At 34.7% G+C, this 25013-nt stretch overlaps 1 protein-coding gene across 2 annotated transcripts in view; it reads left to right on the top strand.

Moving 5' to 3' along the window:
• phactr3a (phosphatase and actin regulator 3a) overlaps window positions 1-25013 on the top strand; it is a 113658-nt gene that overhangs the window by 82887 nt on the left and 5758 nt on the right. For both annotated transcript variants that reach the window (XR_015522852.1, NM_001114411.1), the window contains 6 exon segments: window positions 421-633; window positions 2641-2851; window positions 2940-3082; window positions 4486-4639; window positions 17918-17973; window positions 22763-22824. Coding sequence is in view for 1 of the 2 variants with exons in the window: in NM_001114411.1 (NP_001107883.1) it covers window positions 421-633; window positions 2641-2851; window positions 2940-3082; window positions 4486-4639; window positions 17918-17973; window positions 22763-22824 (839 nt within the window). In the remaining variant the exon portion in view is untranslated.

Below are 25013 nucleotides of genomic sequence, written 5' to 3'. Positions count from 1 at the left end.
ATGAACTGACCAACTTATCCAGCATATGTTTTACACAGTGGATACCCTTCCAGCTGCAACCCATCAGTGGAAAACATCCATACACATTCATTCACACACACATACACTACGAAAAATTTTACTTAACCAGTTCACCTATACTGCATGTCTTTAGACTTGTGGGGGAAACCAGAGCACCCAGAGGAAACCCAAGCAAACACGGAGAGAACATGCAATTTCTACACAGAAAAGCCAGCTGACCCAGCCAAGGCTTGAACCAGCAACATTCTTGCTATGAGGCGATAACTGCCCCACTGACACCCTTTATTTACTATTTTTTTCTAACCCCCTTGAATCCTTTACAAATACACAATATACAGAGTTATCAATAAATTTCAGCCTAAACTACTTTCCTCACCTGCAATTTTGTGTTTCCTTTAGTGGTAGATTCCTTACAGGACACAGAGCCGACAGAAGACCCAAAATCAAATGAAGAAGAGGGGGACGAGGAGGAGGCCGTTCTCTCTGTGAATGAGAATGAAGACGTTGAGGAAGATGAAGAAGACCAAGAGGAAGATGAAGAGGATGAAGAGCAGGAGCAGTCTCCACCAAACAGCCATGGCAATCTGGTCTCTCAGCTCAGCACTGAGGAAGGTCTGTTCATCTCTGCGTAATCAAAAATAGGCACGGCTTACTTTTTTTTTTTTACCTCACAAAAGTTCTCTTGGAGATTTTTTGTATGATTACAGTTCAAACATACTAAATATTTTAACAATGTTTTTGGTCCATTTTTGGGGGGGACTATTGGAAACATCTTGTGACCATTGCTGTTTGTGGAGGATGAAGGAGCTCTTAGATTTCTTAGACTCCATTACACTCAAAAATGACTTTTACTGTTTGTTCAAACTACTTATTTAAAATAAGCTGTATCTGCAACTTAATTGTTTTATGTTCAATCTTACTTAAATTTGTTAACATGATTAAGTTAACTTAATCGATGTTACACTCAACAAATTTGCATAAAATACTTTAGCTGTTTATTCAAACTACTTATTTAAAATGAGTTACATTTTTTGGGGGGACAACTTAATTGTTTTATGTTCAATGAACTTAAATATTTTAAAACTGAAGTGATTTGTTACACTCAACAAATTTACATTTAAAAATTGCTTTGGCTGTTTGTTCAAACTACTTATTTTAAATAAGTTGTATCAACACAATTATTAAGTTTTTTGTGGACAACTTAATTGTTTCATGTTCAATTAATTTAAGTTTGTAAAATTAAGTTAACTTAAGTAATTTGTTACTCTCAACAAATTTACAATAAAATTTAATTTGCTGTTTGTTGAAAACACATTTCTTAAGTTTTGGAGGGTAACTTAATTGTTTCGTGTTATATCAACGTTTTTTTAATAAAATAAAAAAAACAATTAGTGTAAGTTAACTTAAGCAATTTATGTTGGGACAACATGAAGAAATTAACTAAAACAATAGAAGCCAATACCAAAAGCAAAATGAAAAGGCACATTTACACTATACCATAATAATAAAAACCAAAAGAATAAAATGGATAACATGAAATACATGTAAAACATCAACAGTATCAATTTATGAACTAAAATAAAATCCAGAAAGAACTTTGAACATTTGTAAGATTCTTAAAAAAATCTACCTGCAAAGATACCTGAAAAACTATGGGCAAGTGTTTTAAATGCAAACTGTGGTCATATCAAATGTTGATTTGATTTTGTTAATATAAGTTCATTTTTAAATAAAATGTATTTATGCATTCTTTTTTAAAGCATCCTCATTTTACAGCATCTGTACACAAGTGCCTAATACTTTGAACAGTTCTGTAGCTTTGCAGAAGCTTTTGAAGCATCTTAGAGATATTGCCAAAGTTCTTCTGGATTTAGTTTTTCTCAGTTTGTTCTGTTCCTTCATCCTGTTGTGCAAACAATAATCCTCATTCATTCATTTTCTTGTCGGCTTAGTCCCTTTATTAATCCGGGGTCGCCACAGCGGAATAAACCGCCAACTTATGCAGCAAGTTTTTACGCAGCGAGGTTCGTACCAGTGACCCAGCGCCCTTCTTGCTATGTGGCGACAGCACTACCTACTGCGCCACTGCCTCGCCCGCAAACTATAATCTCACTGTATAATTACAATTTATGACAAAAATAATGTTTGAAAATGTAAATTGACATTTCAAACTGACATGCTACAGAATATTATACAAAAAAACAACAATTTTTTTTTGGTAAAACAAATTTATTTTTTTTAGTGGGGGGGGGGGGTGGTTTGGGGGGGGGTTTGGGGGGGGGGGGGTTGATACTGGTGGCCTAGGTCTTTTGCACAGTATTTTATATATACAGTTGGTACGGAAAGTATATATTGTTATATTGCAGTCATTTGCTAAAATCATTTAAGTTCATTTTTCCTTCATTAATGCACACACAGCACCCCATATTGATAGAAAAACACAGAATTGTTGACACATTTGCAGATTTGTTTAAAAAGAAAACTGAAATAACACATGGTCCTAAACAATCAGACCCTTTGCTGTGACACTAATATATTAAACTCAGGTGCTGTCCATTTCTTCTGATCATCCTTTTCTTTACCATGTTTACATATGAAGGTATTGTTTTGTTTCCACAGACGCAGATAAAGTTGTCATCGCATCAGTGCCTCAGTCAAACTCTTTTCTCCAGAAAGAACTGCCTAGAGTCCCTGACGGTCCCAGTCCTGTGGTTCTAAGAGGGCCGTTTTCTGGCTCGCCGCATGTAGGTAGCATACATCCACCGCTGCCCCCTAGCTGTATAATAGAGGAACTGCACCGAGCACTGGCAACAAAGCTCAGGCAGGACAGGTGAGGGTGTTCAATCTTCATTATGTTTTATGCTTGTATGTACGTATTTATCCATTAAAGTGAGCTCATCTTCTCTATGTATTTTTAGCATCGAGCGAGAGCCAAGCGGAGACGGTGAGAGCAGAAAGGAAGCAGAGGAAAACAAGGAAAACGTTCGACAGGATCACTGCTTCACTGATGCTTCAGGAATTATCTATGATATCGACAGCTGGAACGACTCTGTCATTTCTGGTGGGTGTAACTGAACAGCTGTTAAAAGTCGCTGTATAATTTGTAAGTTATTATTTATTTGTACACATGTTTTTTTTTTCAAAACTCATCTTGCAATTTTTAGTCAAATTAACTTCTCTAATGATGTGTTTACTGGTGTTAGGGCGGGGTCAGCCTGTCAATTACATGAAATCAGCCAATAGCAAGCCAAAACCATGTGACTGAAGTCCCGCCGTAACATGTTTCCACAAAAGTGCACAAAACATTCCAAAAGTGCTAGTGTGAAAGCACCCTAAGTGATAGAGTAAGGAGGTGGAGTGTTTTTTGTTTCTTTTTTATAGAGTGAAGAGTGTTTCTACAGATGGTTTGTCAAGCCCACTCACATTCATAAATGCACAGGGCATTTGTTTTTTTTAGATATATGGAGTGATATTGAAGTATTGTAAATAACACAATCTCGTTTAAACAGATTCTATTAAATCTAATAAAACTATATTGTTCTCCAAAAATATGCATATACATACACAAATATTTGATCATGTTATGCTTTATAGCAATAGGTGGAGCTACATATTTGGTCACACTTTGTTTTGATGGTCCATTTGTTGAATTTAAGTCACATTGCATCTACATGCCAACTAATTCAACTAAACTATAGTGTTGGGGTTAGGTTAGGGTTAGTGTAAGATGACATGTAGTTGCAAAGTTTCTTATAGTCAGATAAATGTCTGTTGAAGGGACAGTATCAACAGATATTAAGCAGACAGTTTACTAATACTCAAATGGACCGTCAATAAAGTGTTATCAAATATATAAACAAAAACCTTCTGATTTGTGGATTTGTCTGTAGTGAATTGTGGGTAATGTAGTTTTCTGCATATATTATAGTATGAAAAGATTAGTTTACTAAAAAAAGCTATTTACTCACCTACATGCCAAAGCTGTTCCTGGAGATCGACCTCCCTGCAGATTTCAGTTGCAACCCATCAAATACACCTGCCTGTAATTATCAAGTGCTGTTCAGGTCCTAATTAATTGGTTCAGGTGTGTTTGATCAGGGTTGGAGGTGAACTTTGCAGGAAGGTCGATCTCCAGGAACAGGGTTGAGCACCATTGCCATATACAGTATTATCCATCTTTTAGTTTTTTCAAGGAGATTAAAGATTTTCCAGCTGTTGTGCTCTCTAGAGAACAAAAGACTACAGCTTCAGTTTAATACTGACTTTAGTAATACAATGTTATTGTTTCCCACTTATAGGCCTACGGTTTCTACAAAATATGGAAGGATTTTGAGTTTTTACCATATTGCTCATTTTGATTATTTTGTTTTTTAAGTGACTAAAGATCTTGATCAGTCCAGAAATCTGCAGTACATTAGATTGTTGGGTCATTTGAGTGATGAATTATGTATCAAATATGTGCAGGCACATTGCCAAGGAGGATGAGGAAGGAGCTGTTGGCCGTGAAGCTGCGGAATCGGCCCAGCAAACAGGAGCTGGAGGACAGGAACATATTTCCAGCACGGAGTGACCAGGAGAGACAGGAGATCCGTCAGCAGATTGAAATGAAACTCGCCAAGTGAGTCATAAATATGTGTTACGTGTGTGTGTGCGAGCATGTCAAATATTACACTGCCCTCTACAGGAATTTATTAAGAAATGCATGAGAATATTATCTTCAGAGGCTATTTATTTAGCATGCATTATGGCCTACATGAACAACCTTCTTATATTGCTTTAGCTACTAGTTATCATCAAAGACTATAGAATACACCTAAAGGGACTTTGTTATTATTTATTAATCACACAGTCCAGCAGGGAAGCTTAGATTAGGATCGTGTGCTCAATCTCCTCCATTACTAGCAAATCTGTTTACTTATATCACTTAAGAATTAAACGCGCAAGTAAACTGGTGACAGCGATTATGAAACCCGATTCTGATGCAGAGGTGGTGTTATTACAGTGATTTGTAATCTGATGTAAGGTGCACTGCCGAAACTGAGATTGCATTGAGGATTGGAGTTAATCTGAGCGAATAAATCCAGTACAGCTTTCATTTGATTGTATATGATTATATCTAAATGCCTGCCTTCAGAAGTTTAAGTCAGCAAATGGTGCTCACGCTTAGTGTAACACAGCATGCAACCCTTGTTTTTGCGTTTTGTTTTCAATCAAATGTGCATTTTGGTGCTTGTTTTGCTTTACTTTTTTATCTTAAATCACTGGTTTTTAGCATATTTTGTTTCACTTTGTTTCTTTAAGTTTTGTTTCGCATTTCATTTTGTTTTGTGGTTTGTTTTTCTTTGTCTGTTTGCTTTGTCTTTTGTTTTACATTTTTATTGTTTTGTTTTGTGTGTTGCATTACATTAGGGTTTGTTTCGATTTTTCAATTGTCTTTGTGTCTGTTCTTTGTGATTTGCAGTTGTTTTATTGTGATTTGTTGTGCTTAGTTGTGTTTTTTATCTGCCTTGTTTCTTTGGTTTGTGGTGAGGATTGTTTTGTTTTTCATTTATTTTGCTTTGCAGTTTTGCCTTGTTCACTTTGTTGTGCTTTGCTTTTGGCTTTATTTTTACTTTTGTGTTTTGTTTTGTTTCACAATTACTTATTTGTGTTTTCTTGCTGTTTTGTTTGCTGTGCTTTATATTTTGTTTGCTTTGTCTTTTGTTTTACAGTACATTGCTTTTGTTTTGTGTTTTGCATTGCATTGTGATTTGTTTAGATTTTTCATTTGGCTACTCTGCTTTGTTGTTTTGTGTGTTGCTTTGTTTCTTTTCTTTGTGATTAACTGTTGTTTTTCTATGATTTCTTGTGCTTAGATGTGTAGTATTTGAATTTACCTCTTTCTTTGGTTTGTGTTGTGTGTTAAAGGTTTGTTTTGTTTTTTTTATTTTGTTTTGTTTTTTTATTTTGCTTGCTTTGTCTTTTGTTTTACTTTGCTATTGTTTTGTGTTATGTTTTGCGTTGCAATGTGATTCGTTTAGATTTATCATTTGCCTGCTTTGCTTTGTTGTGTTGTGTTTTGCTTTGTTTCTTTTCTTTGTAATTGCTGTTGTTTTTTTTGTGATTTGTTGTGCTTAGTTGTGTTGTTTCTTGATCTGTCTTGTTTCTTTGGTTTTGTGTTGTGTCTTAAGGTGTTTTGTATTTCATCTGCCTTCATTTTGTTTTGTGGTTTATTTTGCTTTGCATTTTTGTCTCTTTCACTTTGTTGTGCTTTATTTTTATTTTGTGTTGTGCTTTGTTCCACAATGGGCTGTATGCACACAGGCTTTTAATTTTCAGCCAGGCAGCCCAAGGGCTTCCAGTCAACTGTCTTTCCATTACAAAATTGGCACGTTTAGGATCTGATTTCTTTAAAAATCAGCAATCTTCACTGCCTGTTAGATATACGGGTCTCAGACAGAACAAGAAGCACTGCATTAAATTCCATTTCCCCTCACCATGTCTTTTTAAAATATGGCAGTTTATTTTACCCCAGTATTTTCAATGGAATTTCTAGCCTGTTGCTACTGACAGCACTTGCATTTACACAGTTTTTCATCTCGTTTTACACTTGAACAACTAAATGAATGCTTAAGTCTATTTAACTGAATGCATTGTAATTACATTACAACTTCAATGCTGTAAAAACAACCTTGTGAAATTGAAAATACTCACATTAAGCTATCAATGAATGTTTATCATTAGCTATAAAACTCTAGCAGTGCATAAAGCCTATTACTTATTTGTGTTTTTTTATTCTGTTTTGTTTGCAGGGCTTTGTATTTTGTTTGCTTTGTCTTTTGTTTTACTTTGCTATTGTTTTGTGTGTTGCATTATTGTGATTTGTTTAGATGTTTAATTTGCCTATTATGCTTAGTTGTGTTATTTCTTGATCTACCCCGTTTCTTTGGTTTGTGTGACAGTAAATTTGACTTGGTTCTCTTCTGGCTGCTGTTATTAGTCTCACACAAATTGTTTCCTTTTTTCTCACTTTTGTTGACTTTTCCTTTTATTAATTCAGCAAATAGGAATGCATTTGTTGTACTCTCCCATTCACTTTGTTCTACATTCACCAAACTATAACGACTTCTGCTGCTGAGAAACGTGAAAATAGTCCTTTCAAATTTAGAAAGTGTATTATTTGGATTTTGGAGCACAACATACCATGCCAAGCTGTTAAAAAGCATGCAATGGGTATTGCGAAGCTTAGATATGGTTATTTAAAGCAATTCATTGAATCTTTTTGTGGAAATGTAAAGTATCTGATCATTTATTTGCAAGTCACTTATGAACATTATTAGCAAAAGAGACTCAAATGATAAATTATAAAGAATATAATTATAAATTATAAAGAGGACTCAATTCCCGTTAAGGAATAAAATGTGAACTTTGGAATTGAATGTCAATTATTTTGAAATGAGCTTTCATTTCTTTTGGAATTGATTCTTTATTCTTTTGCAATTGACTCTCGAAGATGACTCTCAATTCTTTTGTCACTGACTCTCGATTTATTTATTTTTAATTGAGTCAATCCATTTGTAATTGACTCTCAACACATTTTTTATTGACTCGATTATTTTGCAATTGACTCTGAATTCTTTAAAAATTGACTAGATTTTCTTTAATTTACTCTTTCTTTTTCTTTTTTTTAATCCCCTCTAGATCTTTTGGGAATTGACTCTTTATTCTTTTGTATTTGAATCTCAATTCTTTTGTAACTGACTCTCAATTTATTTATTTTTAATTGAGTCAATTCTTTTGTAACTGACTCTCAATATTTTTTTAATTAAATCAATTATTTTGCAATTGACTCTGAATTCTTTTAAAATTGACTCTCGGTTTTCTTTAGAATTGACTCTTTCTTTTTTCTTTTTTAATCCACTCTCTATCCTTTTGGAATAGACTCTTGATTTTTTTTGGAATTGACTCGATTCTTTTGTAACTGACTCTCATTTTTTTTAATTGACTCTCAGTTTTTTTTTTTTTTTTAGAATTGACTATCTTTTTTAATTGACTCTTGATTCTTTTGGAATTGATTCTCAATTTTTTTTTTAAATTGGCTCTAGGTTTTCTTTAGAATTTACTTTCTTTTTCTTTTTAAATTTATTCTTGATCCTTTTGGAACTGACTCTAGATTCTTTTGAAATCGACTCAAAATGTATTTTTAATTTAATCATTTTTTTGTAACTGCTTCTCAATTTTTTTCATTGACAATTCTTTTGCAATTGATTTGAATCCTTTTAAAATTGACTCTTGACTTTCTTTAGAATTGACTTTTTCTTTTTTAATTTTTAATTTACTCTCGATCCTTTTGGAATTGACTCGATTCTTTTGTAACTTACTCAATTGTTTTTTCTTGACTCTTGATTCTTTTGGAATTGACTCTCGGCCCTTTTAGAATTTACTCTAGATTTTTTTGGAATTGATTCTTGAAATAATGTAGCGTTTAAAGTCTGATCTTTACAAGAAAGCATTAGGAGGGAGAAAAACAGCAGAGAACGGTCTGCAGTGCCTTTTGCAATTACAGATTTAGTCAGACTACGTCTTATGTAATTAGATGTGGTATTTGTCTCCACTGAAAGCAGCAATTCTCTGTGGATTCAGAGAAGAAACAGCGTTTAAGTCCAGGCTAATTCAGGCTTTGAGAAAGCTTTCTTCAGGCCACAGTGACAGACACAAGGTGCTAAAATGACTAAATTTGACTGATTTAAGTCCAAGTTTTGCAATGTGAGAAGCATGAGTGGTTTGTAGTTCAAAGAAGTATGTGCGCTGTGCTGATACAGGTGTTTACATTACACTAACATCAGGTACACTGGCACATGTAATTTTACAACAAATATTTGTTGTGTTTCAAGGATTTTTAGTCACATGTGCCTGTTTTGAAATGTTAGATGTTTGTAAGGGTGCTTTCACACCTGCCTTATTTAGTTCAATTGAATCGCACTAGAGTTCGTTTCCCCTTTTGGTACGGTTCGTTTGGGCAGGTGAGAATGCAGCAATCGTACTCGAGTGCGCACTAAAAGTGGACCAAATAAGCGTACCGAGACCTGCTTGAAGAGGTGGTCTCGGTACGCTTTCAAACAAACCTTGGAGCGGTTCGTTTGTGGTGAGAATATGATCTGTACTAAAACAGGTCCAACCGCAAAAAGTACTGCGCGTTTTGGACTAATTCAGCTGCCCTAGGCCGATGCGCTGTGCATTATGGGATATGGAGGAAAAATATTTGTTGACAGCGCCTTTTACCAACAGAGAGAGAGGGGAAAACATTACCCGATGGATCGTTGGTAATATTTCCACAAGATGACCATGTTGCAGTTTAGCTAAATTAATTCACAGCGCCTCCTGAAGTGACGAGCGATGCAATAAACACTGTTTTCCATCCGCGGCCGCACTTCATTTTCGTAATGTATAACGTAGTTTGTCTAAAGCAGGGATACAATTAGCCAGCGCAGTCGTTCCCCCAGAGTAAAAGGTTTTGTGTTCACTGGCATTTTCCCGCACGTGAATTCTGGCCAATCAATAAGCAGTTTAGGAAATATGTTTAACAACATCTGGCCAATGAGAGATGTGGATTTTGTCAGATGACTGCATTTTGGTTTGTTTCAGCTGGTTCGGACCAAAGCCAGCAGTGTGGTGTGAAAACAACCCAAAGACGGCAGAAGATGCAACAATGTATCATTTATTGCGCTTGGTCCAGACCAAATGAAGCGAACTACAGATGTGAAAGCACCCTAACCGTACGTTCACACCGAAAGCGGCGAGAGCGTCAAAGTAGCCGGAAGTCATTCATTTTCAATGAGAGCCGGCGGCGATAGGCGACGATAAGCGGCGAGGAGCAGAGCGGCGCGTCTTCGCCGGCGTGAGCGTCGAGGAGAGTTGAAATGAAGTCAACTTTATGGTAATGAGCTATAACGCGTTTCGGCGGCAAGCAATCAGAATGAAGACGTCCACCGCTTGATAGCAGTTCAGGGAACACAGACCTGTGAACTTTGGTTCCGACCACAGTTGTTCCTAAGGGTTTGATTATTGCGGTCGCCGGATTTCCAATTATTTACAATGTTTTCTTACAGGAACATACATTAAATAAGTCACTGGCGAGTTACTGATGTTCATTAATGTTATATAAATTTATCTTTAAAAAGCGGGAATCTCACGCGATGTGACAGTACAAAACAGTACTGCTGCTTCAGGATATTTCAGACATATGGACACATATTGGATAAATAGAGCAAAGCCACACCACACGCAACTTGATCTTCCATTGTTATATGAATTTGATAAAAAGTGTGCACTTTGGTGTGAACGTACGGTAAGACTTGCAAAAAAGCATTGTTAGATCATCTAACCAGAGTCATAGGTTCAGTATTTATCATTCTCTTAGTCTTTAAGAGAGAATTTAGCAATTATCAAAATGCTGTCAGGTGTCTTCTTGACTTATTTATTAAGATATTCTAAAACCAAGTGTTATATATTGACTGACTTACGTACTTATGGTCTTAAAATTTTCAAATAATGTTTAAATCCAGAGAAATATGTATTGTATCAGGTGTATTAATGCTAATAGCATTACACAGCCTCGATATTTAGTTTTGGTGTTTCATTACACTGCACAGAACAGAATTATTACAGAACCCTAAAATTTATTCAGTATGCTAAAACATTCTGAAGAAGCTGAAGAAGCGGAAATAATGGCATGTGGCATAACAAAAGCTCTGTTGCTTTTGTGTCATATCTCTCATCAACAATTGCTTCAATGCTCTCATTTACTTTGTCAGCTTTCAGCATTACTTAGCTTCATACTACCATCATATTCACTAGTTTTGAATACTTATGTTCATCCATCAAGATGATTTCTGCAGGTGTCTCATGGAATATAATGAAGAAGACAACTTCCATGATTCCACACACTGACAAAGAACAATAAATATATATTTGCCTCGAGTTAAAAAAAAAAATTTTTTGATGAACACGTGCCCTTAATGTTCAACTGAAGAAAAAGTTAAATAAATTAGCAGCTAATGTTCATTTTTAAGTAAACTATACCTTAAGTTTGTTATTTTAAATTGAGTGCTGTCAACATTCAAGATTTTTTTGTTCAAACTATTTTAAAATGAGCTGAAACAACAATTCTTGAAATTTTGTTGCCACAGCTTAAAGGACACCTATGGTGAAAAAATCTACTTTTAAAGCTGTTTGGAAATACATGTATATAAGTATAGTGTATATAATGTCGTATTGGGGTGAAATAAAAACACCCAGTCCTTTTTTTTAAATTTAACAACATAAAAATGGTGGACCAATTGAAGCGGTTTTCAGATCGACCACAACTTGATGTTGGAGTGCGGTCCCCCCGCCCACCAATATTGATTGACAGCTGCGCACATTAACATGTCTCCGTAGTAATGCATAAAATCATATCGACAAGACAGGACGAGCGCAAAGTAACCGGGAACAAAAGGTCTGTTCAGTTTGCTAGGAACATCAATCATCATTAGTGATCAAGAGTGAGTTTTACAATTTTAACATGTTTTAAAGCGTGTGCATGTGTGTAATGAAGTACAGTGATTCACTTCAGATTTACTTCATCACCACAGCTGCGTGTCTCTCTCACTGTCTCTCGGTGTGTGTGTGTGTGTGTGTCTGCGCTATGTATATGTGTGTGTGTGTGTGTGTGTGTGTGTGTGTCTACACTATGTATGTGTGTGTTTGTCTGCGCTACTTGTCTGTGCTGTGTGTGTGTGTCTGCGCTGTGTGTGCGTGAACTCATTGTTGCAACTCCACAAAAAAAATGCATCAAATACTGATTGATTGGTACTGTAGTATTTCTCACAAACGTTACGTGAGATCTGCTTCCTGAGGCAGCCGAGGGCGGCGATTGAGGCATGTTGCTGACAGGCCGTGGGAACAGTGGGCGGGGATGATTAGCCTTAAAGGCCCAGTGCAAAAGAAACAGCAACAACCTTTTTCCAGCTATAATACAGACACTTCAAACAGCTATAATACATACTCTGATGGGTGTTTTGAGCTGAAACTTTACAGACACATTCTGAGGACACAAAAGAATTATAATAAATATGAAAAAGGGGTAACATATGTGCCCTTTTATTATTATATGTTCAGCCCATTTAAATTAGTAAAAACTGACAAGTTAATTTAATTCCTTCATGTTGTCCCAAAACAAACCGATGGTGTGAAACCCAGCATTTTTTAAAGTGAATTAGCTACTGTATATGCACAGCTAGTGTTTTCAGCCACTGATAAACATATGGTTAAAGGTTTATGTGACTATTTTCCATTTCCTAAGGTTTGTGAATTTGTTTTTATGTGTACAGTATAAAAATTCCTGGTTATAAAAATCTCAACTTATAAAATTAAGTTAGAACAAAATTGGATTAATAATTTACAATGACCTAAAAACAAGCTGTCAGGACTAACTAATCATATATTTTTTTACAGTGTAGGGATGCACTGAAATAAAACGTTCTGCATAAAAATGAAAAATTTTGCCAGTCAAAAACCGAAACCAAAAATTATTTGTAGTATAATGGCTACAGTGGGTACAGAAAATATTCAGACCCCCTTAAATTTTTCAACCTTCGATATATTGCAGTCATTTGCTAAAATCATTTAAGTTAATTTTCCCCCTCATTAATGTACACACAGCACCCCATACTGACAGAACAACACAGAATTGTTGACATTTTTGCAGATTAATTAAAAAAGAAAAACTCAAATATTACATGGTCCTAAGTATTCAGACTATGTATTTAGTAGAAGCACCCTTTTGATCTAATAAAGGCATGAGTCTGTTTGGGAAAGATGCAACAAGTTTTTCACACCTGGATTTGGGGATCCTCTGCCATTCCTCCTTGCAGATCCTTTCCAGTTCTGTCAGGTTGGATGGTAAACGTTGATCACCAGAGATGCCCAATTAGGTTTAAGTCAGGGCTTTGGCTGTGCCATTCAAGAGCAGTCACAAAGTTGTACAAACAGTACAAACTTAATTGTTATGACTCCATTGTGAATATCAACTAGGCCATGCCAAATAAAGGGAAAATGAAACGGATCAGGGGTGTGTTCCAAAAACCATCATTAGCCAACTGAGGTTGCAGGTCCTGTAATTAAAAACATAGTTCATTGATTTGGTTTTTCCCAAATCTGTTATTCCAATAAACATTCGCAAACTACATTGCAAACTTGAACGTTTCCAAATACACCTCTTAAGCTGTAGCTAGAGGCATATTTCCTGGTTGTGTCCTTTTCCCCGTTATCCCCCCTATGTGCCCTATTGGTTTAGAACATTCTAACATTTAAACTAGGAATGATTAAAAAGCAGTAATCTCTCTTAGATGTAATTTGCTTTCAAAGCATTTTTACAGTTTTAGCAATTTTCATATTGACAATTGAGCTCCCTTTGCAGAGCCCTTTCAAAACATTGATGTCATTTTGAACACAGCCGTGGCTCATGACGAAAGCCATTAGTGACTTATGATTTAAAAATGGAACTTTTGTTACATCTTCAAAGCTTGTAAAAACAAAAATATAGCATACATTAATGCTTTTAATTTCATTCATTTTCTTGTCAGCTTAGTCCCTTTATTAATCCGGGGTCGCCACAGCGGAATGAACCGCCAACTTATCCATTACATTTTTACGCAGCGGATGCCCTTAAAGCCGCAACCCATTTCTGGGAAACATCCACACACACATTCACACACACATACACTACAGACAATTTAGCTTACCCAATTCACCTGTACCGCATGTTTTTGGACTGTGGGGGAAACCGGAGCACCCGGAGAAAACCCACGTGAACGCAGGGAGAACATGCAAACTCCACACAGAAACGCCAACTCGAACCAGCGACCTTCTTGCTGTGAGGCGACAGCACTACCTACTGCGCAACTGCATCGCCGCTTTTAATTTATAAATTTTAAATTGAAAGTTTATACGTTTTTATAAAAATTTATAAGTTTATAAATGTTATGAAAATTTAACAAGTTTATAAAAATTTACATTTTAATTTAATTTAATTTTAAAATGTATCTGTACTGTAGGCCTATATGACATGGACTTGTTGGTTAGAACATCACTGCAGTGATTTTAATATGTCAGATTGCAATAATAATAATAATAATAATAATAATAATAATAATATTATTAAATTATTATTATTATTATTATTATTATAACAAATTAATAATAACAACAAATTAATAATAACAACAAAATAATAATAGTAATTTTTTTTTCTTTTCTTAATAAATAGCCCACTGTAAATTACAACCATTAGCATACCGATTTATATATTATTTATTGATTAGAGTGTTAGCTAAGTGGTTTTATGTTGTAGAATAGAATATGGCATATTCTCAATAATAGTTGTAAAGGAAACATAGGCCCTATATGTGCCATTTATATATTATTCAATTATTATGGAAAGTGATTGCATGTTTTTAACCAAAACTAATATTGGATTTTTTTTTAAGTGCGTGTGCATATAAAACAATCATTTGCACAAAAAATATGGGGTTCTTCTTTATTATAAGTTGTTAGTCCCTCCTTTTTAAAGGTTTTGAGACACTACGTTGTTATTTTCCCAAATGATGCATCATACTATTATAGTTCAGCTGCAAGTTACGTCGTTGTTTGGGAAACGCACCCCAGGTCAGTTCAGGTCACCTTAAAAAATGAAGAGTTGCTTAACAATTGCATGTTTTGAAATAAACAAAAACATTTTTCTGGTCAACAAAGATGCATAATTCACAATAAGACCAGAAACACAGTGTTTAAAAAATGTGGTTAATTTTGTTGTCATATTTTGGTCTAACAGCAGCAGTCAGCACAAATGAGTGTGGTCCAGTTGAACTGGGCCAGCGGTGATGCTCAATGCACCTGCAGGACAGGCTGAAGTCTGAGCTAAACACACAATGACACTTTGCCGCAGCAGCATGTCATGACCTTCCTATCTTTGGCTTGCATTGCTCTGTACTTAAACACAAGAAAGACACAGCTAGAGGTATTTTTAGAGCTCAGACTGGTGAATAATGGATGCTGGTGCACGTTCCCCTCCTCCATCTCCACTCTGTACAGTGAATACCAGATATACTGTAATACTTAACACAGTTGATGGAAAAATGCATCCATCCTTTAATTAAAGCGATCTTATTAATGACTTGTGTACAGTGCAGACCAATGGCACGAGCTTGCCATGTTTCTTTGTTTCAGTCGTCAAGGGGAAGCTACTGTTGCTAGGCAACTCATGATACAGGTCAATAATACCCAGGCAGCTTCCAGAGGGGCTTTGGGACGAGGTCTCCATTTCAGCTCATGAAATATTAACACCGGCACATCTGCTGGAATCCCGTCTTACTCAGCTTATAGGAGTGACAGCAGAGATACAATGGCTGCAATTCCATATTATGCTGGAAAATGCCTTATTATTGATCAGAGATTTGGGTATAAGGAGGTAATTCGAGATAATAGCAATAAACTTTTACTGTACATCTAAGCTTAATGCAAAACACAATAGTTAGATTGTTCTTGTTACTAGCTTAAATCAATTGCTACATTTCTTGACAGTATAAACCATTTAAATGAACAAATTTCAAACAATGTCCAATAAGACGCTGAATCAAATGTGACATTGTGAAGAATTAAGTTTTTTTCATAAAATGTGCTTAAATAATAATATTACTATATAAAAATACTACATACAGTTGAAGAGCAAGAAAATGTTCACAGTATTTTTTTCTTCTATAGAGATTCTTATTGGTTTAATTTTGACTAGAATAAAAGCAGTTTTAAAATTTTTAAACACCATTTTAAGGTCAAAATTATTAGCCCCTTTAAGCTATATTTTTTTCGACTGTCTACAAAACAAACCATTATTATACAGTGACTTGCCTAATTACCCCAACCTTCCTAGTTTAGCTTTTAAATGTCACTTAAGCTGTAAAGAAGTGTCTTGAAAAACACAGTAAAATATTATTTACTGTCATCATGGCAAAGATCAAATAAATCAGTTTATAGAGATGAGTTATTAAACTATTATGTTTAGAAATGTGTTGAAAAAATCTATACGTCAAAAAGAAATTGGGGAAAAAAATAAACAGGAGGGTTAATAATTCAGGGGGGCTAATAATTCTGACCCCAACTGTATATAATATAATTCTACGATTTTATCATGCAATTTATGCTAAATCAGCGTTTTATTAATATATGCTTTGCTGAGCACATACTGTACTGAACATTAGATTAGTCAGTACTTAAAGACACAATTGGAACTAATCTAGCAAGAAAACTTAATATCAGAGTCTAATAGATTCACCCAAATTGATATATCTGGGGAAAAAAATAAATAAAATGTTAATTTATTTATTCATTCAATCATTCATTCATTTTCCGTCAGCTAAGACCCTTATTTATCAGTACTTGCCACAGCAGAATAAACCACCAAGCGGATACCCTTCCAGCCGCAACCCTGTACTGGAAAACACCCATACACTCTCACATACACACTCATACACTACGGTCAACCTAGCTCATTCAATTCACCTATACCACATGTCTTTGGACTGTGGGGGAAACCGGAGTACCAGGAGGAAACCCCAACACGGGGAGAAGATGCAAACTCCACAAAGAAATGCCAACTGACTCAGCCAGGACTTGAACCAGTGACCTTTTTGCTGTGAGGCGAGTGCTAACCACTGAACCACTGGGCTGCCTCTAAAATGTTTATAAAGAAGAAAAAATTAGGAAACACATTAAAAAATACACAATTTTGTAAAAAGATTTTAGTTTATACATTTTACAACAACTTGTTTGAAATTAAATGTATTATCTTTCGATTCCTAAAGTTGATCCCAAACTCTTATTTTAACATAGATAGATATTTTTTAGATAGATATAGATACTCTTATTTTAGGTTTATAGATAGATGGTTTGTTTAAATACACAAAAATGTATTGTATGTGATCTATATTCACTGAGATATGGATTAATGTTGGTGTAGTCAATTATGCTGAGCATTATATATATATATATATATATATATATATATATATATATATATATATATATATATATATATATATATATATTACTCACTATTTACTTTATATTAATTACAAATCTTTTGTTCATCTTTAAATATTATTTTATAACTATTATTTTTTTTTTATAATTACCCAGTCAAATATTCTTCAAATTATCTTCTTTTGTGTAAAAAAAAAAAAAAAAAAAAAAAAAAAAAAAAAAAAACTTTTGTAACATTGATGACAGAATATTAATTGCTGGCTGTCTTTCATTGAAACTCACTGTATGATTTATTCATCAAAAACTCAGTCAAAAACTAAGTTTAATATTTTATAGAATAATACATTAAGACATACAGTATAGCAATGATCTGCAGCTTTCTCCATGCAAAATTCCAGCATAAATGAATCAATTCCAAAGCACATTAAACCTAATTATCGCGTTATACAAAGGCGAACTGAAAGAGCGCGCGCGCACGACAAAAAAGCGCTCGTACAGTATGGATGAGCGAGCGTGCACTTAGCGCGCGCCAGTTTGTTCAAAAAGAGCGCGCCCCCGACACGACAAACATCAACAACAGCACAAGTTTCCTCTCAGCACGGGTCCACTTATTTAATCTCATCAGCACCTTCACTTAATACGGGAGGGGGTTCTTAAAAAAGCGGCTCAAACCCCCGCTGTCAGTATTTATCCAGATGAAGAGGAATACCTGTCAGGCTGAACACAAAGGACGGGGAGTTTTTGAGCGTCCCTTCAGGATCTCCCTCACTGCTGGATCTCTCTGAACGGGACACTTAACAGAAATAATGGTTCAGAATGTGATTCTGGTGTTTTTCCGCAGGAGACTCAGTCAGCGGCCGGCCGTTGAAGAGCTGGAGAGCAGAAACATTTTAAAACGTGAGTGCTACTAACATTACATTCATTGAGGTTGGTTTTATATTCGCAGATTGTCCTTGATGTCAATTCAGAAAAGTATCCATTGCAAATTCTAAATAAGGATATTAGCAGCAAAGGACTGTCAAAGTAACATTGTTGACAATTATACATTGCTAATGTTGTTTTAAAGTGTTACTACATGCTATTTCATACCGAATATGCAAAGTACTGTGGTAAACAATATAGACACCGTGTCATTGTTTAGAAATGAACGAATGTGCAAATATAAAACCAATTTACCTCAATCACATAATCAGCAAGACGGATAACACAAGTAATTAATCTGTGTCGAATCATTTTGACTGTAAATAATAATGAATGTCATAAAATTCATGAAAAAAAAGAATGTTATAAAAGTAAAGAACGGCACAGAAATAAATACAATCGCTGCGTGTGATAGAATAAATGCATAGGTTGTCAGAAATAATAACAATAATAAGTGCTCCTAAATAATCCATGCATTACTAACTACACCGTAAAAATAGGAGAAGGGTTTACTTAAAATAGCTTGGAAACAATTTTCACTCAGAAAAAGCAAATAAATCTTCAAAGCTTTGCCAAGCAAAGACTAATAATTATTTAATCACAAATGTTGTTTATTTGAGAAATCAAGTAAATGTTATTGACCTTTTGTGAAATTTTCTTAAGTCGTATATTTAAATAAATTACAATACATATATTTATTTTTTTATTCAAGATGACTACAATTTAAAAAACAAAAGAAGCAAATAATGGCCTTTAAATGACAGAAATTTACTTTAAAATAACCGTCATTAAATTACATAATTAGTCAGAATATTTAGCACTTCTTTGAATTTTTTTTCTTTTTTAAATATTTCCCAAACGATGTTTAACAGAGCAAGGACATGTTCACAATATGTCTGATAAATTTTTTTCTTGTTGTGAAAGTTTTATTTGTTTTATTTTGCCTAGAATAAAAGCAGTTTTTATTTTTTTAAAAACAATTTCAAGGTCAATATTATTAGCCCCTTTAAAAGTATTTTTTTTTTCAATAGTCTACATCGTTATACAATAACTTGCCTAATTACCCTTACCTGCCTAGTTAACCTAGTTAAGCCTTTAAATGTCACTTTAAGCTGTATAGAAGTGTCTTGAAAAAGATCTAGTCAAGTATTATTTACTTGGCAAGTAAATAATCAGATACAGTACACACGGTTACAAGTAACAAAACACAACTAAATACATCATTTGCAAGCTAGAGTAAACGAGACAACAATTTTAATCGCACATAATTACACTTGTGAAATGGAGGAAGAAACTGATCCATGATGCACTGATCTATGTTCTAACTGTCTTAACTGATCCTTCCTTTAACAAATGGCCGATGAAGTCTTCTTTGTAAGCATATAGTCTCCAGAAGCACTGGAGCTGCTCAAGGCTGGGCTATAATGCTGAGGTTTCATCTTTGGGTAACAGTTAGAGACTGACTTCTTTCAAGTGGCGTCTGTGTGTGTGTGTATGTGTGTGTGTGTGTGTGTGTGTGTGTGTGTGTGTGTGTGTTAGGTTATTTTTTTTGTGTTAGTGAGCGGGGCCGCAGGTTTCAAATCTCCTGGGTTTGCGCGTGTAACTACTTGTGTTTTAAAGTTGTGTCTTCGCGAAACACAGACTCGTTATCAAGACATCTCATTTAAAGCACTATGAGTCGACTCTTTTATAGATGAATCAATAGTTTTAAACACTGTACACGTACAGATTTAAGCCTTAGCTGGAAATTTCACTTCACTTAGAGCTGTGTTCAAGGGCGTAGGTTTGCACTTGACATTGGTGGGGACTGGGGACGAGTGAATCAAATCCCCCCACACCCCTACCAAGAATAAATATATTATTAATTAATCCTCCCTTTATACAATTTATTAAGTTAAATTAAATAGTCAGGCGCTTAACCAAGGGGGTTCAGGTGGTTTGAAAAACCAAAAGTTTGATTATTATTATTATTATATTTGATTTTATCTTATCATTCAAATGGCCAAATTCTCACTAAGGAAGGTTGAATCATGCGCTGGCCAGTTTTTTATTTGTGTATAGGCTTCAGTTTTTAATTTAAATCAAGTTTTAACAGAATTTTTTTTTTTAGATTGTCATATTTGAAGAGTTCATATGCAAAAACCTTTATATGCCATTTAATATTTACTTTTAAAATTAGCATTTTTCTCCAACTTCTGTGTGTGGATTTAACTTTTAGGGTGACAAATATGTTCTTTTCATTGCCTTTAAAGTGAAATAACTGAACATAAATATACGAGGCTGAGAAAAATGCTCATTTACATGGCATTTAGAGCTTTTGGCATCTGAACTCTATTTCTTTATTCTAAGAATTTAAAGTTCTTAGAAAATTCTAATTCTGAGTATTTTTTATTATTTATAAAACTGTAATAAAACTTACAGTTTAAATGCACATGTGTAAATAAAGCAATTTGATAAAATGGTTGGAAATATTTTTTGTACATTAAAAATATCCAATGATCAAACTATCCAACAAGATAATCCAGCAAAAATAGTTTCTTAATATCTCACTAAAATGTAATATTTATACCTTAATTAATAAGAATGAATATTTAATCAGATGAATAACTGCAAAAAGGTGCAGTTTTTCAGAAAACAAATAATCTCTCCTTTCAATAAGCTGGCCACAGGCCTAAAAGTGTAATGTTAAAGTAATGTTAATGAACTGATAAAGAGAGAGTTTAATAAACACTTTCATTTATTTTCGTACAAATTAAGCATGTCTCATTATTATTAAAAGATTTAGCACAGGCTGTAATTTTTCTGACAAATTGTTTCACCCAAACTTGGAGATGTTACTCTAACGTTAGAAATTAGGAGAACTGACAGGGTCATATACGTTTACAGGTGTTTATTCTGCAGTTAGTTTTCAGGCAATAATGTATAATAATATATCAGTCTGCTTTAACGTTAAACTGACCATAAAATCGGCGAAAACACTATAGCGGCATTATCATGATGGACTCATTCAGTATAGCGAACTTGAGCTTATGTGACTTACACTTTTCGTAAAAAAAACGCTCTTTATGTCCACATTTTTTTGCTACCGCCATCCTCACTTGTACGTGTCACACACCTCACGCAAACCCTCGAGCAGTTGTTTTGGCACTGATTGTATCTGAAAGCAGCCTCTATTGTGACAGCAGGGAAAGGCACAGCCAATCACAATGTTCATATGTGTTTGAGTGCGGTGCGACTCGAGGAGAGGAGAGTACGTGATTTAACTCTTTCGACATGTCTAGGTTTAGATTGACAGCGCAATGTTTTTTTTTTTAAGTGAATTAAATTATTGGTGGGGACATTTCAGTATTTGGTGGATATTGGTGGGGACACGTCCCCTCCGTACACCCTAAATCTACGCCCCTGGCTGTGTTACAGACTACATAGAAGGTCATTTTCAAAAACCCATAATATGGACTCTTTATAATTATCTATGCATTTATGGCTACATGGTGAGGACAGTGACTGACCTGGACAGACTGTTGTGCATATATTTAGTTCATTCATTTTCTTTTCGGGTTAGTCCCTTTATTAATCTGGGGTCGCCACAGCGGAACCGCTATCTTATCCAGCATGTTTTATGCAGCGGATGCCCTTCCAGCTGCAACCCATCTCTGGAAAACATCCATTCACACTCATATACTACAGAAAATTTAGCCTACCTAATTCGTCCGCATGTCTTTGGACTGTGGGGGAAACCAGAGCAAACTCCACACAGAAACTGACTGTGAGGCGAAAGCACAACCTACCACGCCACCACGTTGCCTATATTTAGTTTATTAGAGTTTTTAAAGTCTTTTTGTTTTTTTAAAGAAATGTTATGTTGAAAAAAAGTGCATGCATGCAACTGGAGTTTGCTTGTTTGATACATTTTGACAAAAATATGTGGCTAAGAAATAACTAGATTAGATTTTTTTTAAATTAGGCAAGTAAAAATCTTTTCCAATTAGATGAAATTTATAAAAAAAAAAAGTCTTAAGCTGCTTCCATAATTGTCTTTAAAAACCTTAAATTTGACTTGATAAAACCTGCAGAAACCCTGAAACAACCCTGCAGGCTCAGGACGTCAACATCATGCCAGATTGAAATTGTACCCCAATGTTGTGGGGATGTTGGATTTTGTTTAGGAATGAAAATTGGGTTGACGTCAGGTAGACATCAATGTCGAATGTCCAACCTAAAATATCAACCTCTGATCGTGTTACACATTGACGTTGTGTGGACGTTACCACTATGATGTCTATCAGACGTAAATTTTGGTCTCTTTCTAACACAACCTAAAATCAAACAAATATCAACGTAATTTGACGTCATTATTGAACGTCAAAATAATGTTGTCCTTAGACGCTGACTAGATAATGAATTTTGGTCACATAACGTCACAACCTAAATCTAACCTAATTTTAACGTCTTATAATGTTGTGTGCCTGCTGAGAAATATGGTTTACTGATGTTAACAAATGAAACCTTACTGTAAAGGACTACAATTTAAATTCAATGAAGTATTAATTTTTATAACAATGTGACTATGCAATCGATTTCTTAAATCAAAATACTTAATCCTACCGCAGTTTTAGGGCAAAGATGTGATTGTGTTTTCCATTGTGTTCCATTGTGTCGGCACATCAGAGCACATGATGTGAAATAGATATAATCTCTGTGTCAGAAGAGCACACTGTGAGTGACCCGTTTGATTCAATCACTCAGACTTTCTTTGCTCTTTCAGAGAGGAACGATCAGACGGAACAGGAGGAAAGAAGAGAGATCAAACAGAGACTCAACAGAAAGGTAAACTGCTTTAGCATCACTTTTACTCTTTCTGATTTATGTGTGCTGCTGCTCAATAAAATAAAAATAAAGTTGTTCTGTAAAGTAGGTTAAAACACTGAATAAAAACGAACCGTTTGAAGACAATTGGTGTTTTTCTGAAGGAGAAAACATTAATGTTCTGAACTAGTTGAATCAGATCTATTTAAAGGTCCAGAGCGTAGACACAGAGAAGAAAAGAGCTGAGTTTGCGAAGAGGAAAGCTGGATGTCAGTGCAAGAGATGTAGACAGCAGTATGTCTACGATGATGTGTTTACAAAATAGCAAATACTGTTTATTATTTCAAAATAATAGTAATTAAATATGGCAATATAAAAAACCCCGTCAGTTTCAAATGTGGAAATGTTACTGTTTTTGCTTAGCTCATTCTTCACAGTATATGCAATTAAACGCACATTACGCATCAGACATTTTTATTGTTATTATAATTATAATAAAACAAAAGTAAATCTATTTTATTATGCGTTTTTTTATTTTAGAATCATAATATTTTGGCCAGTGTTGAGGAAAGTTAATTTTGAAAGTAATGTATTACAATATTAAGTTTCCTTACCTTTGCGTTGGATTGATCTCTTTCAGAACTTGCAGTTTTGTTTATCTTTTAACAGAGGAGCTCTGCAATTAACAATGATTCGTATAACCTACACCATCATTTATCTTAAAAACACAAACTAAAATATGGTTTAGGACAATGGTATTTTCTGAGAACTATTAAAATTTGTGAATTTAAACCAACGTGATTGCTTCTTTTGTACTTTTTGTCTTATAAGTTATCTAAAATCCCTGTCCACTAAAACAATCCCCTTTTCTATTTCTTCCATGCTTTCAAATAATTAATACATTCTCTCGATAACTATGATTTATCATGACTGCGTTCATTTTATTTCAGCAATTCAGCTAATTAGTTCAAATAAAAAAGTAACATTACATTTTTTTTTACAAAAAAATAACTTAATTTACTCGTTGCTAGTTAATTTACTCATTACTTAGGAAAGTTACTCATTACTTAGGAAACTTATTACAAACTCTAATCACTTGTAATGCGTTACCCCAACAATAAATTTGGTTTATGTCCATACACTGGAGTTGTCAAGAGTACCTACTTCAGAAATTTCTGCAGCATGAGGACTTTATGATTGTTTATGAGCGTCAAAGGTGGCTGATCTGTTCGGCAAAATATTTGACTGCGTCACTGCTTGTCAAACAACGAAAATGATATAACTACCACAATGTCTAATGTGCTGAGCGAGAGCACTTCTTACTGAATAGCGCATCATCGATGACTTAAGCGTGCAGGCCGTTGAGGGAGACAGGAAGGGGTATAATTGTCCTTCGGCCCGGTTCAAGGCAACTGTACATAGTGTGAGTACGCCCTAAAATTAAAGCTCACCAAGTGCCAAACGAGAGTAAAAATTTGCGTTGGTGAGTAGTGTACATAAAAAACAGGCAATTGCTAAAAAAATAAAATAAATCACTGAATTATTACAAGAACGACGGACAGTTTTTAAAGGACTTTCACTATTTTTAACGTAGGTGAATCAAATAGCATCTACCCCATGCTGTGTTTATTTGTTTATTTTATTCTTTATTTATTAAATCTGCATTAAGTACAATTAACACTGGCAACTGCAAAAAAAAACAAAACACTGAATTATTTTAAGAACGGCAAACAGCAAAAGTTTTTAAAAGAGATTAGCTGTTTCTATTGTAGGTGAATCTAATAATTTTTTGATGAAATCATGATTGGCTGGTCATGCAATTAGGCCAGGGGTCCACACTCAGTACTGGAGGCCCAGTGACCTGCAAAGTTTACTTCCAGTCCTAATAAGACACACCTGGGCCAGCTAATCAGGCTCTTACTAGGCTTTCTAGTAACATCCTTGCTAAAATCTAGCTAAAATCTGCAGGACACCGGCCCTCAGGACCGAGTTTGCAAACCCCTGATTTTGGCTATACTTCAATAATTCTTGACCTCTTAAAAGGGCGGCACATTATGCAGTTTAGACATTGATGCCACAATATGTGCATGCGAAATAGACACATCACAGGATGCATTATAGAGTGAATTAGGGCTGCACGATATTAGGAAAATCTGACATTGCAATTTATTGTTTTGCTGCGATATATATTGCGATATAATATAATTTCA

This window comes from Danio rerio, chromosome 23 (genome assembly GCF_052040795.2).
Source record: "Danio rerio strain M-AB ecotype USA chromosome 23, GRCz13ab, whole genome shotgun sequence".
Classification (NCBI taxonomy): domain Eukaryota; kingdom Metazoa; phylum Chordata; class Actinopteri; order Cypriniformes; family Danionidae; genus Danio; species Danio rerio.
Note: the sequence above shows the minus strand (reverse complement) of the source record. Positions and strands in the feature narration are given on the sequence as shown.